Source organism: Alligator mississippiensis, chromosome 10, assembly GCF_030867095.1.
Source record: "Alligator mississippiensis isolate rAllMis1 chromosome 10, rAllMis1, whole genome shotgun sequence".
In the NCBI taxonomy this organism is placed as follows: domain Eukaryota; kingdom Metazoa; phylum Chordata; order Crocodylia; family Alligatoridae; genus Alligator; species Alligator mississippiensis.
The window spans coordinates 57467117-57483219 of NC_081833.1; the positions used below are offsets into that span (position 1 = coordinate 57467117).

General features: G+C 45.9%; 1 protein-coding gene across 2 annotated transcripts in view; it reads right to left on the minus strand.

Annotated features, from left to right (window-relative positions):
• The window catches only part of LOC102568784 (uncharacterized protein F13E9.13, mitochondrial), a 52534-nt gene that overhangs the window by 32034 nt on the left and 4397 nt on the right, over nucleotides 1-16103 (minus strand). The window contains exons 1-2 of one of the 2 annotated variants that reach the window (XM_014595573.3): nucleotides 15862-16004; nucleotides 7600-7682 (exon numbers count right to left, since the gene is read on the minus strand). The exons of the other annotated variant lie outside the window; for it this stretch is intronic. Of the exons in view, the coding sequence (XP_014451059.1) occupies nucleotides 7600-7682; nucleotides 15862-15934 (156 nt within the window). The 5' untranslated portion in view covers nucleotides 15935-16004. Of the gene's footprint in view, nucleotides 1-7599; nucleotides 7683-15861; nucleotides 16005-16103 lie in introns of those variants that run through there. 2 annotated transcript variants of the gene reach the window in all.

A 16103-nucleotide genomic window follows, 5' to 3' on the forward strand; every position in this document is an offset into this window, starting at 1 on the left:
AACCAATTGTTTCGTAAGTCCAAGGACTGCCTGTATTTCTATCTTGCTTTTAGAAATCACTTCTGCATTAAAGAATGGTCCACAGTTCATGGCTGAATTACAGGCCAAATAGCACACTTTACAAATGGATACCTAATATGAAGATACTTGAGTATTTAAAAGTATCATGAAACTACCTGAAAAGACAAATAACATGGAAGAGATTAAAATGAATGTACTAGAGAAACCGGATACTAGGATCCTATGGATGTCACCAAGTGATGCAGTTAAAAACTTAAGTATACACCATGCATGCCACTTAAGCACATGACCTGTTATGTTTATATTAAACATATACATTGCTACCAGGCATGAGACCTCATTTAAATGATCAAACAAATTAATGGGGCCAGTGACCAACAGAGGACTCAGCCTTCCAAGCCAAGAAATCCTTCAAACTAATTAACTTCTCCACAAGAAGAAACAACCTATTAATAGAGAGACCTCTAATCTCTGCTTTACCATGTGCTCCAGTTTCTGTGAACTTTAACACCTTCACTTCTCAGCCTGTGCTCATACTTTGGGATATCCTTAATGGACAAACTGTCAGATATAATTTGGGACTTGCATAATGAAGCTACTGGAAACATTTAATAAAAATCTCTGCAGCAGCAAGCAATTGTTCTAGGAGCCTCCATCTCAAATGTTCTTCCTGTACCATAAAAATACGATTGAATCTTTCAGAACACCAAGGGAAAGGCAAGTCCTTCAGTTTTTCACTCCTCTACACTCCTACATACTTAATCTCAAATTACTTTAAAAGGCACAATTTTTCCTAATCCCAAGGCTGTTGATCAGTAAGCTCTGCTATTTGAGCAGCAAAGGAGGCAAAAATCCTGAGAACCTAGTGGGGAGAAGCCTAGATCCTCAGCTGCTAAACAGCTGGGAGCCCGAAAGCCTGGGCTCTTCCGCACCCTTCCAGACAGGTGCAGGATGGATGGGACGGCTGGAAAGCAGGCAGAGTCCCACTGGGTTCTGCCACAGCTTTACTGAAATCAAGCTCTGTGAACTGTTTCTGTTTCGGCAAATCAATATTTTCTGATAGAAAAATGTTGCGTTAGAGATTTTCCAACCACTCTATCGATCACTTGATTTAAAAAAAGAAAAGAAAAGAGAAGTCTGGCCACAGTCGCAAGGGAATTATACGCCAGGCACAGGACAGCCAACAAGGAGACAGACTTTTGGACAATATAATCAGACTATAGAAGGATTCCTTGTTTTCCTGTCATTCCCAAGCCAGTCTCTGCTAGTAAGCAGCGTCCAAACCCTCCAGTCCAATGGAAGGCCTTATCCTAGTCTTACTAATGAAGTAGCTGCCTTCTCTGCAATTCAGGTTCCCAGCAAGCATCTTGGACTCAGAAGCGATCACCACAGGAATTACTACATTTTAATAGCAAATCCATATTTGCCTGAGGATCAGCACACAGGGCCACAGAGATTTTTTTTTTTAATACAAAATATTCCAACTAATACAGACTGCTCTGTAGCAGTCAGGTGCTGATCAATTCCCGTGATGGTAAAGTGCGCACACTTGCATCTGAAGCATATATCGGTACTATCCTAGAAAGGCAGTAGTTATTGTGTGTATAACCAATGGTTAGGGTCCTTTTCAGTGAGCTATTCTTTTTTGTTTTCTTTTTAATTTAAGCAGTGCTTGCTATAAATAAGACTGGTGGGATGGGATATCTGGATAAAACTCCATACAGATAAAGCAGGGGGGTGCCTAATCAGATGGCTTCCGCACTGTTGCAGGGAAGGAGGGAATTGCCACTCTTAGCGGATTACTGAGACGCAAGAAGAGTCCTTGGCTCTGGGAGGCCAAGGTTTCTGAACCAGTGGAAGGCCTCAAACAGTAGAAGAGATCTGTCAGCCTAGAAAAGCTGCATCACACCCTTAAGGTAGCTGTACAGTTCTGGGTATGTGCCAACCAAGCTCATCCCAATTTCCAAGATCAGTCTCATGAAGATGACAATCAAGACAGTGTCTATAACCCTGGCCCTATAAAGGGAGCAGGCTTGAGGGACGGATGCAACTGCCACTTCCCAGCTGGTTCTGGGAGGAGAGAGTGAAAACACCTAGGCTTCATTTTTGTGCTTTACATGGTAAAAGGAAATACTGAATGGACCAAGTGGTAATTTTTCATGTCACAGTTTGTAAAGATAAAACATATTAGGTGATCATGAAAAGATGAACACTTTGTATTGATAATCCAGATAAAAGGAAAATCATCTCTAAAGTTATTTATGAAAGCCCATGAAATTATTCTGTCAACAGTAAAGAAATGGTATATTGGTATAATTTAAAATTCTAAAAATGAGAGTTTCTGCCATCCCTCTTACAGTGAGCTTGACTATCTACATATACTATTCATGACAACATTTTCAAAATCAACAGGACTTTGCATTTGATTACTGTAACACCTCCATCTAAAGTATTTTAGAAACAAATTGGCATAAATCAAAAGTGCACGTGCTGTTATTCACAAAAATGAAGTCCTTCCCCTTTAACCTAACCATAACCAGACACTTCAGCCATTCTGTTCACTTATACCTCCAAATCCTAGCTAATGCCAAGCACTTTCAGGATTACTTGAATAATGTATTATTCTTTAGGAGCCCACAGATAGGACTACAAGCATTTGCACACTGTATTGTGTTCAGTTAAAAAGTAAAGAAAAAATGTTCACAGAAGACTGAATTGCAGATGCATTTACACAAAGCTTTCATTAATATTTTTACATAAAAAATAATGCTACAGATTTTTGTGTCTTATATAAATATAATTAAATTATTAATTAAAACTGTGGAAAGAAAACAGGTTGAATTAAAGTTCTTGAAACTTCAGCTTATAGTGCAAAAATCTATGGCAACAGTTACTGTATGACATGTTCCAAAACAGAATTTATTTGGATACCAACAGATAAAACTCTAGTAACTATCTCTCTAGTCTTTCTTTTTCATTGAATATTAAGATGACTTATGTTATCTGGTCTAGAGACCAGCCTTCTCTCATTTAATATATATTTAGCGCTCCCTTTTATTCTGAGTGATATTTAAAGCATAACATGCATAAACCATTATAGAAACAAAACTTTTTTTTTTTTTTTTTTTTTGGAGTGCAACGATTTACTAGATATTTGTTCTTAATCTCCAACTACACAGAAAAAAGAAAAGCTATCCTTTCCCTGCAAGCTTTACTTACATGAACAATATTACACTCAGCACTTATTAGAAAACCCAACTTCCTTTAAGAACGGTTCTTTATATTTCTGCTCAAGCACTAGGTGTGTTCAGGTGTATTCTGAAGAAATGAATGCCCGTAGCTCCACCTCCAACATACCCCTATATAAACAGGAAATGCATATTCATTTCTCCCCATGAGATCTGCATGGTACTTCAAGAGTAATCTATTTTAAACTCAGTAGTAGAGTTCGTGGCATTTCAGGAGTAATCTATTTTAAACTCTTCAAAAGTTCTAGCTGAATAACAGGATTATTCCCTCCGGATCTGAGGTACGTAGAACATTTTTGTCCTATTTTGCTTAGCATTTATACAAAATTCTACCTCACTAGTGTGGATGAAAATTAAGAGGCAAGTTATTGCAGCTATATTTACAATAACATGCCTGCATAATAAACTGCAGGCCCTACTTACACTCCAAACATCAACCTACATCCTATTTTAAAAGAGTTTAGGAGAGAATAGATGCTGCCTCTTCACCATGAAAGGTAAATTAAGCAAAGATGAATAACATTACAAATAAAACTGCACTAGAGAGAACCCCAAGCATTTTCTCAAGGATCCAGTATGGGTAGTTGGATGGGTGGGTGGATGGATGGAAGGAAGTTTGTGAAAAGCAGGTAAGTTCAAAAAAAAAAAAAGACCACCATGCAAAATATTAGTTAAGAAGGATGATAACAGTTTCACCTGCCTTCTTGCCAGATGAGTGTTGCATTACATTTTTTAAATGATTTGTAATCGATTTGACTATTTAAAAGGTCTCAACTAAGTGATAAGAGATAACAATTATTTAAAGGAAATGATATGATAAAGGAGAAAAACTTGCGCATTTGTTACTATTTGGCTGCAGGAGCTTTGTTACAAGACTGAATCAACAGGACAGAAGTTCAGTGACTTACATTGTGAAAGCCATATTTTTACACTATAAATATTTTCTTAAACTAAAAACAGAAAAGGAAAAACTGCAGGGACCTTAATCTCAGAATCTGTTGCTTAAAAATACTGTCTAAGACATCTGATTATTTGGCAATACAAATACAAAGCATATAAATGTTTTGGCACAGATGGCCCTTTCCTGTTTTAATTACTGTGTTCTAATATTACATATCTTTTTATTTATGTTAAACAACTACTACACCAGACAAGTAATCTTCTTCTAAAGATCCAGATTTTGCTTTCTTCAGCAGTGTACATATATAGGCTACATATACCCTGTCTACACTAAGCAGTTTCAACAAAATCTTCAACATCAAAACCATGTGAGCATTACCTACAATTCGCTCCCAGTTTCTGATAGTCCTACAGCAAATTTTTGGCCCTACTATACAAGATACTTAAGTGATAACTATGAGCTTCTAGTTATACTACCTAATACTACCTAGTAGCTGACCAAAGTATAAACCTTAAAACCTAGCTTCTACAGTAGGACTGGAGACTAGGGTTGTTGCCAAATGTAAGCTCCCTTCCAAAGGAGAGAAAAGCTTCAGGTGATTTCAATTACACAGTCTGCCAGCTGGTCATCACCTGAATGCTACAGTATTGTGCTCATTAGGAATATCTGAAGTAGACAGTATTTTATCATGACCTACCAGCCAGTCTGAAAAAAAGTTATTTAAACCAGAGAAATGTTACAAACTATGAAGACTTTTAATCCAGAGTAGACCTGTGCATGTGATAGAAGGTACAAGAAAAGTGAAGGAAGGCCTTCACCTTAAAGCCCAGAGGCTACTGTTCAGGTCCTCTGTTGCCAATCCTATGGGACACTAAATTCTTGACTCCCTTGAACACATCTAGGAGATTATAATTACTAATGTGTTGCTGCCAGACAGTGATTACATAAATCTGACTGCTGTGCCCATGTCTGATATGACAAAATTATCCCTGCCATTTTAAGGGGAAAACAAATCATCTGGAATTCCCAAGAGAAATGTAAAGACATGTTAACTACTCATCCTCAACCGTCAAGGGTGACACAGGGTTCCAAGGGAAAAAAATACTGCCATGGGTTCCCAGGAACATTTTAAATCAATCTCTTTACTGGTATTTATAGAAGCTATTCCTGACTCTGATATGTTATCAAAAGAACAGATGTGTGACTTTTTTTCATTGCTTTTCAAAGTTCTGATGTGTTTCAATCAGTATATAATGCAGTAATGCCATTCTCAACTTTCAGTTTCAAATTCTTAACTTCAGAGTGAAAGACTGGTTTGCTGTAAATATTGTTCTACTTATTAGCATGATGTAGAACATCTGCACAAAATGTGGGTGAATGTAGGATTTAGTTGAATACACACTGCAGAGAAATTACTGCATTAACTTCTCATTTATCTAGAGTCAAGTTTAAAGTTTATGAGAGTTCAGCAATTTCAGTACTGCAAAAATATGGCAATTTAGTAATTCCTGGAACACCACGATTTATAGTATTAGCTGACAAAAAGAATCCAGCAGAATAAGATGGGAGAGAGAGTAAAATATCTAACAAATCTATTCTTAATTGTCAATGTATCCAGAATTGCTGAACATGGACACCACTAGAGGCAGTTGCAGCTTAAGTGTTTTATAATCTCCATTGTATTTTAATGTATATTTTAGTCCTATTTCTATTTTGTCTATTTTCCCTTTTATGAAGGCTTTCAGTATATTTAAGCTCTACTAACCTAACCAAACTAGTGCTGGGATGCAGGATGATAGATTTAAGAGAACTATTGACTGCTTGTGTATCATACCCACTTCCTCTAGTAAAACAGGATGTCAAACTACCTCTTGCCACTCCCTTGTCCTACTGTTGTACATTGTTCTCTCCTGCTACTTTAACCACATCACACATCAGCCTCCTTAATCATCATCGATTTCCTGTCAGCTTAATAAATACTTAGAGTTGTGTGCCACACAAGACAAAGGAGCAAACAACCCCTAGTGCAAGCATCTTCCAGTTGAAGGCATCAGCCCACAAAAACTGTTACCTGGGCAGACCCCTGAAAGCCAGTAACCTTTTGCCTGGATAGAGACAGCTGCTCACAGGGATCAGTTTTCCTGGTTGGGACCTAACTTTCTAACTCATAACATTTTTCCTCAGTGTCTGCCTTCAAGGCTATATCCCAAGTCATCTCATCTTAACTCACCTTTTCAATTCATTGTTCTGCTTTGGTGTGCATCCCCTCTCCTCTCCCACTTCTTCCAGATTTATCCTCTCCAATATTATCTCTAACCTCCTTTACGTGAATTGTCATCTTATGCCTCCTCTTTGCCCTTTTGGAACTTATATTAAACTCTTAGATTCAATCTTATTCTGATTGTAAAGTGTCATGGGAATTTATGATGCTATATAAAGAGTAATAATAAAAATAATCCTATTTAAAAAGTTAGGGAGCAAATAAGAACAGCTCAGAGCACTGACTTCCTGTCCAGTTAAGTCTTGTTTAAAGCCCACACTCTGGGACACCACATCATTGCAATGCCAGAAATTTATATTTGCACTGCAGGCAGGTCAAAGAAAAGAGTGCAGCAACACAGGGATACAAGGTGCAATGAAATGTTTAAAACATACCCTGACCTTTTAAAAGGACATAGACTCTGTTAAAAATCTGCTGACCTATGGAAATTACTACAACACCTGAGGTCCAATAGAAATGTAGTCAATAGTACCTGCCTTCTGTTGCCTCTGGCTGGGGCTGGCCTTTTAGGCCTTCTCTTCTAGATATGCAAAGCATAAAAGCCAGGGGTGTATGATAAAAGTATTACAGGGGGCAGAAATGGATGTGGGTTCTTTTTGAATCCCTGCATAATGCTCTGGTAAAACCCTGGCAGATTTATCTTACTTATAAGCAAGGTGGAAGTATCCTGGCTTGCTTTGGCTTACTCCATTCTCCAGTGACAAAACCAGAACACATTAATTATGCTACAAATACAGTATAAAAAGCAAAAAGTATGTCATTTTGCTGGAATGGGTGACCAATCACACCAAAGAACAGATGCCTAGAGTGTTGGCAATAGCTGATGTCTCACTGGCTTCCTTAAGCAGTCTCACCCATAGGAGCTGACTGTCAATATGCTTACTTGGAGATAGTTGCAGAGTTCATAGCCACAGGTCAGACTCTTCCAAGGAGCAGGGATACCGATATATGTGGTTTTGACAGTGTACGGAGCAAAACACTGGATTTCAAACAACCACTTCAGCCTTCTTGTGTTTGGATCCAAAGTTTTAATTGGAACTTTAACATGCAAGACCACTAGTATAGTAGCTGCACAGGAGTAAGACTTGTATTACTGACACAACAATATTTTACATCAAAATTAGAACAGGAGGCTAACACAGACTTACTATTCCAGCATCCTTGTAAATTTCAGCCTCATGGCAGGCTTTATCAATGATCCCAGGCAGTGGCAAACAGTTTCGTGGTGTCCCTGTAAAGAACAACTTAATGCTATAGTACAAGTAAAAAAATCTAAGCCAAGCTGAGTTTTCCAAGGAGTTTCTCTAAGGAAAAACTTCTTTACAACTTGAGTGTCCAGGGTCGGGAATAGACTCCCCAGAAGTGGTACAAGCACCTAGTCTGGATATTTTCAAAAAAGTCTGGATGCTCACCTTGCTGGGGTCATCTGACCCCAGCAGCCTTTCCTGCCCACGTGTAGGGAGGCTGGACCTGATGATCTTGAGAGGTCTCTTCCAGCCCCTAACATCTATGAAGCCCCTAACATCTATGAAGCCCCTAACATCTATGAATCTGTAAGTTGGAGTTCTAGCTTAAGATCATTACAGGCACCTGCATGCCAAAGTGGGTAAAATGTATTAGTGTGGGCAGCATGGGCACAAGTTTCTTGTCATATACCTCAATAGTATTTTCTCCCTAGTAGAACAGGATTGATCTACATCTTATTTTCACTATAGTGACAGTGTATGCAGTGGTGCAATGCCCCAAACATCCTTTCTACAACCGTGGCTCCCCAGAGCCGGGCAGAGAGGCCATGGCTCCTTATGCAATGCCCGTGGCAGCGCAGGGTCTGGCCAACCCCACCCCGCCATGTGGGGAATGGGGGTATCCTTACCTGTCTGCCTGTCAGAAATTCTGGCTGTGGTTGGCTGTGACTGCTGGACTGCGGCCACTTCCAGGCCATGGTTTGCTGGGCCGTGGCATACAACCTTTGAGAACCCCTGAGCAAGACCCTTTTCAGCACAGTAAACTAACCCACGCACAGTTCCATATGACCACTGTTTGCAGTACCTTCTGTAAGGTCTTGTTGTGATATTCCAAAAAGTTCCCAGGAGAGTTCAAATGGCTGGGAATTTACACACAGATACTACTACAATGCTAAAATTCATATGTTTTTTGCCTCTTTACCCCCAAAAGTAATCTTGAGCTCAAAAATTTGCACGTGCCCTCTGATAGTGCAGTATGTACATTTAGGTACACCCAATTCCAACAGAAGTGTCACTTGTGCAAACTGGGCCTCAAGTAGGATAAAAATAAGCACTCAAACCCTAACCCCACTTTTGGAAACATTTGCACACCTACAACTTGTCTCCTACAAGCATACAATCACTCTGGGCAGACCTAGAAGAATTTACCCAACAGACTAGCTACATTTGCCAGAGATCAACGTGAAAATGGCTCCATTGGAAGCCATTACTATTGTGACAAAACCCAAGTGTTCCCACTAGGCCCAATACCCTGAGAGAATACCCTCATTTTTTGGCTACTTGAAGAACCCTTTAAAGTCACCCACTCTCTCTAAACACTTGCTTCATTCCTTTACCAATCATTGTCTTTAATCCTTTCTCTCCTGGACACAAACTTTCATGAAACCTAACCTCTAATCTTTTACTTCATTTACGTTTCTTTGGGGCCTGGTAGTTTTTCTTACTATTGTGTTAAGTTCAGATTGTGGGAGCCACCCTCAGCCTTGCAGGTCCTGTAAAGTTGTGCCTACTCTAGACTAAATCTATTCTACACAACCTCAGTCGACAATAAGGAAAGTGACAGGACTTGCACTCCTACTCTGGGGTGAATCTGGTCCCAATACATAGCTATGTAAGGTGCCCCTTGTCAGACTTGAAGCCCCCTTCAGAAAATGGCAGCTCTTGGTTTTCATTCATTTTTTGAGTTCAGAAAAATAATAGAGCAATTTTTCTGTGGCAAAGAACTTGGAAAAACCATGCCAGGTCAGAATTTTTTTTCCCCCCTATTCCAGGTCAAATTAGCCAAATCAGTTCTGAATCCTCTCAATTGAGCAAAACTCAGGTGGTTCAAACACCATATGTGGTGCTAAAGCTGGCAAGTATCCTCCACCCTAGACTTTTTAGCTTGAGAGTCAGATATTCCCAAACCCCTTGGCAGGCATCTTACATGCAGGCCCAAGCCCTGAGGGTCTTGGGGTTTGGATACCTCCTGAGTCTCACTTGCCCTTAGCCAATGGCCACAGAAGCAAGCTAGGGAGTGGTCCCCCATTTCCATAAAGTAAGCATGTAGCCGAGATCCTCCCACTGGAAGCTGATCATTGGGCGGCTGTTACAGACTCTCATAGAGTATCCTGTCTTCAGTGCATTGGATCGGGGTGCATCCTCCACTACACAATCCTTTCAAATCCATCTTGGTCAGAGGAACAGACCAGTGCAGTAACCTTGATCTTGGCTCACAAAAGGCTGAGGTCAGAATTTAAAAAAAAAATTGTAATAATATATTTTGTGTTCCAGGTCAAAATCAGTTCCAAATTATATTGATTGAACATAACTCAATCGTTCCAAAAATCATATCAATTGAGTGGGCAGAACTCAATTGTTCTAAACACTATCTATGGCGCTACAATTGGCAAGTATCCTCCAACCCAGACCTCTCACCCTAGGTCTTCAGATACTACCAAATCCACTGGTCTTGGGGTTTGGATGCCCCCAGATACTATAGGCAAGCATTCTCCATTCCAGACTCTTTAGTCCTGGAGTTCAGTTACTCCCTACACTCAATCTTAGCCCGCAAGAGGAGAGGCCGAGGTCAGAATGTTTTAATGCTAGGGAGTCCCTCATGCCCAGGCTCCTGTGGCCACCACTTCCCCCTGGCTGCTGCTGGAGCTGCTGTGCCAGGGAACCACCCTGAGCCTCTCTCCCCTGCGAAGCCCTACCTCAATCCCCTGGAGAAGGCTCCTGCTGGCTCCGCGCAGGGTCAGCATCCCACCTGCTCCATTTGGGCTGGCCCCTGGACTGCCCCTGTTGCTGCCGGCTATCCCCTGCCCCACCCTCAGGGAGAGAGGGCTACCCCTCCACACACACATCCCTGATCCCAGCACTGCTCTCAGCTCCTGGTTCCCAACCCTGCTGCTGAGCTGCCTGCCATTTTGCAGCCCAAGAGGAACCTGCACCGCCAGTGGGGTCCCTCCAACTCTGCCACACACGCCAGCTGCCTGCCCCCAGTTGCCTGCAAGCACATCCTCCTCGAGTCCCTGGAGGAACTGGGGACCCAGGCTGCCCTGAGCTCCGTCTCCCCACACCTCCCCAACTTGGCCCTGATGCCCCACCTCCAGACCCTGGGAAGAATCATTTCCCCAGCCATTCTCCTCTTGCTGGGGTGCCAGGACCCCAGCCTCCACCACGTGTGCTGATTCTGCTGCAAAATCACAATCTAGCTGGCAGTGGGGGATAGGGGGCTTTTGGGGTCCCTCATCCAAGTGTACTATATGGTGGCAGACCTGAGGTGCTTCCAGTGCCACACACCAGTGCACCTAAGCCAGAAGTGCCCTCTAGGCCAGCAACTGGGGGTACTGCAGGCCCTGACCAAGGAAAGGAGTGCTCCTGCCACTGGCATGCCTGGCACTTCAGCTGCAGCACACAGACCCCCCACAAGCTCAGGGGACACTGCACCTCAGCCCTTGGTGGGGTCCCAGGGTAGGGGAGGAACAGGCAGAAAAGGGGACGGAGGGGGGTGCCCCACCCCCAATGCAGTTACCCCCATACCCAGTCCCATGCCACCCCCTGCCCCTGGAGCTGATCCACCCAAGGTCCACCTCATAGCTAAGTGGCTGCTAGGTCCGTGTCACGCAGCACTCTGCTGCCAAAAGAAAGCAGAAGGCCCAGACACAGCTCAGACCCTCCGATACCCCCTCCAGCTCACCAAGAGTGGGCAGAACTGAAAGAAAGCCTGCTTGCCCCTTGAGCTTCACCAGACACCCCACCCCTGGGAAAATTAAGAGTTGCCCCCATGGAAGAGGATCTGGGACAGCCAGACTGTCCCAGAGAGGAGCCCTGGGAGGAAACCATCACTCCGTTGACCACGACCCGCCCCCCAACAATGCAAGTGCCGAAGCAGAGGCCTCGATCACCCTGGGGTGGGTCGGGAGGCACAGCTCTCCCTTTCCGAACATATACAGGAGGTAGGAGCCCTGGGGCTCATCTTGACGAGCCCTGATGGGGAAAAGCCCCTTCCCAAAGGCTCCAGCGAGGGCACCGAAGCCACAACAGTACCTGACAAATGTCCTTCAGCACTCCCACAAAAACTCCCAGAAACCATCCCTGGCCCACACAGTGGTCCCAACACAGAGGGGTTCAAAGCAGGGTCCCCCAACAAGCAGAACAGGGACCCTGCACAGACCGTGCTCTGTTCTGCCCTTCCAAGTCCTGAGCTGACCCCACCCCTGCCCCAAAGGGCTGCATTGCTCCCTCCGCTGAAGTCCGGGGAAGCAGTGGACCAGGTGATTCAGATGGTTTCACCAGGCTTCTGCCCCCACTGGGCTGGAGGAAGAGGAAACAGCTGCCCCTCCAAGCAATCAGTTGGAGCCTGTTGAACCACAGAGCCTTGAAGAGGACAACTGGGAGTCCATGGACCATTTGGCCCTGGCGGTCCCCAGGGAGAAGCTGCTCCATTTCCTGGAGAAAGAGAGTGCGCTGTGTTCCCTGAACATGGTGCATCTCGCTCTGGACTGCTTAGGGACTTCCACTGCATCCTCAACACTGTGAGGACACTACTGGGGAAGGCAAGGGGCCAAAATGGTGCAACACCAGGACCTACACATGGGCCCACAGCTTTCAGAACACCCTTTACATCTCTGGGAGGGTGGCAGGGTTGCGAGGCCCCTGCTGAGCCAGCCGACACCCCCCAGCAATAGGTCATTCAAGATCATGACTATTGATGTCCACATCTGCAGGACAGGTCTCCACAGGTGCCAAATACTCTCCTTCCTTTGGGAAGGGTGGGTCCTCTGTGCTCTTCCTTCATGAGACTCACACGACTCCGGCCGCAAAGCCAGCTGGCAGCTGGAGTGGGGAAACAGGGTGTACATCAGCCACCTCACAGAGACATCATGTGGGGTGGCAACTCTGTTCTCCCTGAACCTGCAGCCAGAGATCCTCCAGGGTGCTGAGGAGGTGATGGGCCACCTGCTCCATCTCCGGGTCCAGGCACAGGGGTTTGTTCTGAACTTGCCGAACATCTTACGCCTCTATGCGCCACTCAGAGATGGCCTGATTCCACCTACTGTGCCACCCTCAACCCACACAAATGCCTGGTCTTCACCAAGGACTTCATAATGTCTCCCTCAAAGTGCAGGACTGAACAGGCGGGAGCAGAGCCAGGCCACCGCTGGGGTCCTCTCAGACCACTGCAGATGTCTGGTGTGCCTGCCACCCTAATGACACTACCACCTTCACCTTCGTGAGGGTGGAGAAGGATCAGGTGCACCAGTCCTAGCTGAACCAAACGTACGTCTCATTGCCAAACACTACCCAAATCTATGCCTTTGGCATTAGGCCAGCCTCCTTCAGCAAACACTACCTCATCTACCCTGGGGTCTCGCTGCAGCCTGAGTATCCAGGGCCAGCACTTTAACAACAGCCTGGTGGAGGACATGGATTTGGTGGCAGCCTTCCAGTTCTGGCTTGTCATGAGCTGCAGCCAGCTTTCCCCTTGACTTGGAGATGGCAGGATGTGGGGAAGGTGCATGTCCAGCTCTTTTGCCACAGCTACACCTGGAGGCACACCCGACAGAGGGAAGTGGCCAAGGAACAGCTTGAGAGGGAGATGCTTGGCCACTGACTTTGACAACATGTCCCTCTGCAGTGTTGGGAGAAGCAGGAGGAGCTCCAAGCTCTGGATGATTGTCATGGTCTGCCTGCGAATCCAGCTCCTTCGGGAGATGGGCTGCGGTTTGTACTTCTACGCCCTGGAGAAGAGGGGTACCAAGAAGCACATCGCCTGCAGGGAGGTTTGATATCCCCCAGCACTCGAACCCTAAACCCACTTTTGGAACCGTGTGCACACCTACAACTTGTCTCCTACAACCATACAATCACTCTGGGGAGACCTAGAAGAATTTAGCCAACAGACTAGCTACATTTTCCAGAGATCAACATGAAAACAGCTCCATTGAACATCAAACCAGTGGGGGATATCAAATCGGTCCTCTTCTGAATTGCCCATCAGTACCAACTCTTGATGCTCATGCTCCACCCAATCCATCATCCTGTCTTTGTGTCCCAGCCTGGCAACAAGTGGCAGGACACCCTAGGTGAGGTGGTGGCAAGACACCCTAGGTCCCCAGTGGCCAAGTCTCTATTCCACCAGGATCCCATGAGCTGCTGGGAACCTCAGCTGGCAGATCCTCCATGAAGCCATCGGGCATGTATCTGGCTTGCTTTACAGACACTCCCATCACCTACACCTTTTGCCAATAGAGGGAGACCCCGGCACATGTCTACCTCGAGTGCACCAGGTTGCAACCCCTCTTCTGCCTCCTTCAGAACCTCCTGCTGAGGTAGTGGCTGTACTTCTCCCTGCACCTTTTTTGTTATACCCTTCCCATCCCTGGCCCCACCAATCCCTGGGGTCTCCTGGTCAACCTCTTCCTGGCTCTGGCCAAGGTGGCCATCTACAAGACCAGGAAGGAGGCTCTGGCCAGGGGAAACCAGGGCAAGTGTAGGGCTGTCTTGCCACCACTCCTCCATTCAAGTCTCCAAGCAGAGTTTCACTGGTTGGCATCCACAGGCTCCCTCAACTGATTCAGGGGCAGTGGGTCCTGGCCAGTTTGCTCTACTCAGTGTCCCCTTCCAGATCCCTTATTTTGAACCTGTGACCTCACTCCCTTCCCTGCTTTTTTTTTTTTTTTTGTCCCAAGAAATTGGGATTCATTGATTTTTGGGTCAGAAGGGACCCAAACCACTGCTCTGGGAATGAAATTCAGAGGCTGCTTTCCTCACTCCACAGCTAGCAATGCCTTTTTCCTCCAAGCCAGGCAGCGGAAACACCATGTGTCTGGGTCCGTGAAGGCAGTTTTCCTTAAGCGTTCCCAGGGATCACTGCTGGTGTGGTTCAGTACCCGCTGAGGTGTTGGGGCTTAAAGCCCACTTTAAGGAAGTGGGAGGCTCCTCCCTTGCTTGCTCCTGCGGCCAAACGGCTGAGGTCAGGCAAAACTTGGGGGCATACAAACACTGAGTCCCCGGGTTTGGGCCAGCACGTAGTATGCCTGTCAGAAGACTTGAAATATCTAAAGCCCCTGGTGGGGGTGGAGGATGTCTGCCAGTTGTAGGGCCACTTATGGCTCTGGACTGACTCAGGATTTGAACTTGATTTGGCTGATTTGGCTTGGAACACAAAGTTTCTTTTAAAAAAAAAAAAATCCAAGCCCTTCTTGCATCTGGTCTGACCGGCAGTACCCAGCCACAACAACCTCCATGCTTTAATTTTCTTGGGATTTCCCAGTTGGTTTAATAAAAGGTATCATTTTGGAACCAAGAGTTCTAGTTTTTTGTATCAGGTATCCAGGTTGTAACCATATTGGTCTAGAGGAAAAGGCAATCAGGACTCATAGTAGTGATGATATCTTTTCTTAGACTAACAAGATTTTTGCAAAAAAAATTCTTTAATTGCAAGCTTTCAGGCAGCGTTCCCTCTAAGCCGCATGGCGTGTGACCGCACTGCCAGGCCAAGCATGCCACACAGTTTAGAGGGAACGCTGCTTTCAGGCACAAACACCCTTCATCAGGCGTTGGAGAAAAGATTGTAAAAGTCCTCCTGGGTAGACATGAAAATTGATCTTTTGTAGGCTTTCACAGAGGAATCAACACATGGAAAACTGCCTGTCTTCTTGTCCCACACCAACACAGCTACCAAGTACCCCCCCCCGGCCCAGGGAAGATGCTGAATTCTAGCCGATTTGGGATTTTAAACTTCAGTGCAGAACAACAGGAAAGGTTTTTTACCTACCTGCCTGCCAGCCTACGCCTCCAGGGGAGGAATCCCACCTGGTCTACAGCTCAGACACCCTGCTGGGCCTGGAGGGAGCCTCCCATCCCCAGCTCCCCTGTGCAAGATAGAAGTTTATTTCCTCCCTATGGGGACTTTTTACCATCTTGCACCCTCTCTACTTCTGTTGCCAGGCTGCACCCTCTCTACTTTCCCCCGAGCCTGACGAAGGGGCTCGGATCCCGAAAGCTTGCCGAAAAGGAGCATTTCCTGGCGCTTTCCCAGAGAAAGCTGCCCTTTTTGGATGGTCTGGTTTTTTTTCCTCTGTCTCTGGCATGGGAAAGACCTCCCCGGTGCGAGCGCGGAGCCCCCCGATCCCGGTCCTTCTCCCTTGGCCGAGGCCGAGGCCGGGCCCGGCTCACCTGGCAGCGCCCCGACGTGCAGCATCCCCAGCACCGCCGGCTGCAGGCGGCCGACAAGCTCCGAGAGGCGCATCCGACCCGGCCCGGCTCGGCCGCCGCCTTCCGCCCGAGGCCGCCGGCGCCTCCCCCGGCCCGCCCCGTCCAGGCCCGCCGGGCCGGCCGCTGCCCCCGCGCGGGCCACGTGTGCGGGAGGCGGCCCCGCGCCAGGCGTTTAAATGTCCCGCTCGGCAGAGCCCGCGCCC